Here is a 3,959-nt window from a genome sequence, read left to right on the forward strand (position 1 = left end):
TTTGCTTTCATCATATATTTAAATGATGTCCGTTGCTCACATAAACACCTTTATACATCTTTCTTTTAATTTCTAGAGTAGGCTCCAGGTCTTTAAATCCAATTGTACTTTTTTCCATTTCTGTTCAATGTCTCTAAAGTCTTTTCCTCCCATTGTTTCCACTGTACTAAGCCGTACCCCCCAAAGTCTATCTTGGAACAATCCGGCTATCTATATCGATTTCTTGTATTTCGGTAAAAATGGCTAAAGTCACAGATCTGTACATTTTTGTCAGTATTAATTTATCGCCTCCACCTTTAACTGCTCCCTCAGTTGTGAGCTCATTCTCCCAGTAACCACAAGCACGTTGTCATACCTTCTCCACCTGTGGAGCTTTTATCTAAACACCACTGAAGGCCCCTCCTCAACAGACCAAAGAAACATTGGGCCTCTAAGCTTTAATTCATTCAGCTTTCTGTGTCCATATCTATAACATTCTTTATATTGTACATTTATCCTAATTTCCTTGTTTGTAGTCTTGCGATTAGGTTTACATTTTCCTTTTAACAGCAAATAATCTCTCTGCTTATGATTTTTGTTATCCTTAAAGTCGAGTAACATAAGTCCTTTAACACATTTATTGTTCTTTGTTATGTTGGATGCAAAATAGAGATTCCAAGGTCATTCTCCTTCTCCCAAGATTGCTTTGGTTGTTCTAGAACTTTCTGCATTTCCTTAAGAGTTCAAATTTTAATGAATTTAAAACATTTAAACTTAATACATTTAAAATAAGCCTAAATTAAGTCTAATATATATTTACAATGAATTTAACTGTTAATATCTACCAAAAAGGGTGTTGGCTTATTAATTGGGATTACACTGAATCTACAGATACATCAGGGAAGAACTAACATCTTACGAATATTGCCATATCTGTGAACATGATGTAACTCTCCACTAATTTAGCTATTTAATTTCTTTCAAAAATTTTTTGTTATTTCCCACATATAGGCCTTGTGTATCTTTTATTAAATTTATGTTTAAGTAGTTTATGCTTTTATGATCATATTGTAAATAGAATTGCTTTCTTGATTTTATTTTTCAACTATTTGATGATGGTACAAATAAATACAAATGATAATGGTGCTGTATATATATTACTCAATTACAGTTTAGACTTCTTTATAAATTTTTATTCCAAAGTAATTGTAGGCCAACTGGAAGTTGTGAAGATACTGACAGAGGCAGCCTCTGTTACCCTCATTTTGTTTCCTTCAATTCTTTTAAAAAATAATTCTTATTACATTTTTCCCTCAGTGTAAAATTTTTAGAAAGCTTATTTAAATATACTTATTAGATTTAATTAGTATCCTTAATCATATGTGCAAAATCCCTTTTTCCATGGTTCATCCTCTATTCCCTGTCCACACACGACTGCTTCCCTAAGCTCACGGTTGTAGGGATGAACTTTCACTGAGTAATTTTTAAGTGCCAGGCACTCCTTGAACAATTTTAAATGTATTAGTTTATTTACTACTTAATAAACCTTATGTATTAGATTGTCCTCTTATAAAGATGTGGAAAATGATGCAGAAGAGCTTAAGTAGCTTGTCCAAAGTCAATAGTTGTGTTTTAGACACAAGCAGAACGGCTCTACCACCTGCTCCCACTCCTGTCGGCTGGTGTTTCTCTACACAGAGTCACCACACAGAAGCCGGACTTTCCAAGCCCAGCATCATCAAAACAGAACTCTAATCTTCCTCCCCTCCTGCTGGTTCTCTGTACATTTTCTCTTCTGATGAACGCCTCTATTATCCATCCAGTAAAAGAAATGATTAAATGTCAGGCATTTTTTCTAAGAATTTAAATGTGTTAACTCATTTAGTCCTTTGTTAAACCCCATGGATTGAATTTTCTCCTTAAAGATGAAGAAAATAAGATAGAACGTATGTAACTGGTCCAAAATCACAGGGTCAGTAAGTTGTAGACTTTTTTGATCTAAGCCTCTCTTCCGTTCCTCAAGCCCAGATCTGACTACAACTACATGTAAATAAAGTACTCCATGATCTGCTCTCAGCTGGTTTCTCCAGGCTTATCTGCTCCTCTGTTCTCCTTTCCAAAGCGATGTAATTCAAACCGTTACAGTGATTGGCACGCCAAGCTGTGCCATCCTCTCTGCCCTTGTTTGGGCTATTTGTGCTGTGTAAAACAGCTTCAATAAAATGTTCTTCTTCCCACATTCTGGCTGGAAAATAAACATTTTTAGAAATTCAACGCAAAACTTCTTTTGACTCTGGAGCCTTTCTTGTTTTCCTTCTCCTTGCTCTCTAGGAGCTGGAGGTTGGAAGTTTAAGAGCCAAAAATATCAGCAGGTCTGGTTTCTCTGAGTCTTTGCTCTTTGGCTTGCAAATGGCCGGCTTCCCTTTGTGTCCTCACCCTTACTGCAGGTGTGACTTCGGGCAGGCTATTTAAGCTCTTCTGTATAGTACCATTCCTGTGTCTCTTCCTCTTCTAAGGACCTTAATGCTAATCAGACTGGATTAGGACCTACCCATGTGACCTGACTTAGCCATGAGAACATTTTAAAGTCCCTGTCTCCAAATATAGTGATATCACCAAGGTACAGGTGCTATGACTTTAACATATGAATTTGAGGTGAATAAGTTCAATCTATACAGCATCCTAGAAGAAGCTTGGATTTAGTTAGTTTTAAGTAGAAGTTAAGCAAATCCTGGGAAAGAGTGATTTTAGTTGTTTCTTTAGGAATCTAAACCATGGTTGATGTGATTTCTCAGTTCTTGTCAATAGAAATCTCATAAATATCAGCCCCAAAGGAATATCATTTGCTGATATAATAACATTGTATAGAGTTATTTTTCCCATTTATGTATGTTTATTGTCAAGATATCTAATTATCATCCTTAAGAATCTGCTGATTAATGTTAGAAACTTAAAAGTATTAATTCTATTACTTTTTCTTTCCCTTGTAGGGCTAAAAAAATATATAAAGCACACTTGGAAGAACAATTTGTTAATAACATGATTGCTTTTCAAAAATCCTGTGAAAGATCTCAAGAGATTAAAGCAAAAGTTGCAGCTGTGAAAAGTGGTTTAGCCTGTCCATTATCCAGTGAAATGAGAGAATGACCCAATGCCAGATCACATCCTACAGTCATCTTAAATGATAGCTTTTATTTTTAGTTGAAGGAATTTGAACTAATACTCTGAGACAGGAAATATTCTATGCAACAGTATGGATTTGTATGTACCTCTTGTAAAAATATAACATACGGTTTGAATGTTTCTCTTATTGGTCATAATTTAACTTAAATCAAGTTGACTTAGCACCTCCAAAAGGTATCGTTATATATCCAGATGCCCAAGGAACAATTAACACTGATTTTATTGATTGGGGACAGTGTTGCAAAGACACTGAGTGTGTTCTGTGCCATGTCCTCTCTGAGTTTAGTAATCCCTAAGCTGCCTTAGGAATTCTCTGCCTACCTTAACATAGTAATTTCTACCCCTACTGCTGACTTTTATAAGATACTGTTTACTTTGATTATTTTCATTACCTGATTAAATATATTTAATTATATTTCCTGTTTATTTTGCTAAACAATTTCTGTATTTTTTCCAAAATGAAGCTTTTGTCCTTGTAGCAGTGATTCGTAATCTTATAAAAATTGTAAAAATATAAACTATAAAAAGTTAAACATTCTTAACACCTTTCTTGAAGATTGCAAGATCTCTATATATTTACTTTTAATGTGTTTGCGTTTTTGCTTATATTTGGAGAAATATAAGAAGAAAGTGGAAGGAAAGAAGCAAGAATACACATAATCATACAATTGTGATCACGAAGATACAGAAGTCAGATATATTAGCTTTATTTCTACTTAATACACACTCTTGATAGAAAACTTTAAATATAAAGAAAGATGTCAAATGATATAAAATTCTTTGTAAAATTTACACCT

General features: G+C 34.0%; 1 protein-coding gene across 1 annotated transcript in view; it reads left to right on the forward strand.

Annotated features, from left to right (window-relative positions):
- Positions 1-3,162, forward strand: part of LRRIQ3 (leucine rich repeats and IQ motif containing 3) — an 81,487-nt gene extending 78,325 nt beyond the window's left edge. The window contains exon 7 of the mRNA XM_003784312.2: positions 2,970-3,162. Coding sequence (XP_003784360.1) covers positions 2,970-3,126 — 157 coding nt within the window. The 3' untranslated portion in view covers positions 3,127-3,162. The remainder of the gene's footprint in view (positions 1-2,969) is intronic.
- Positions 3,163-3,959: the final 797 nt, after the last annotated feature.

Source organism: Otolemur garnettii, unplaced genomic scaffold, assembly GCF_000181295.1.
Source record: "Otolemur garnettii isolate 467f Iridium unplaced genomic scaffold, OtoGar3 scaffold00010, whole genome shotgun sequence".
Classification (NCBI taxonomy): Eukaryota; Metazoa; Chordata; class Mammalia; order Primates; family Galagidae; genus Otolemur; species Otolemur garnettii.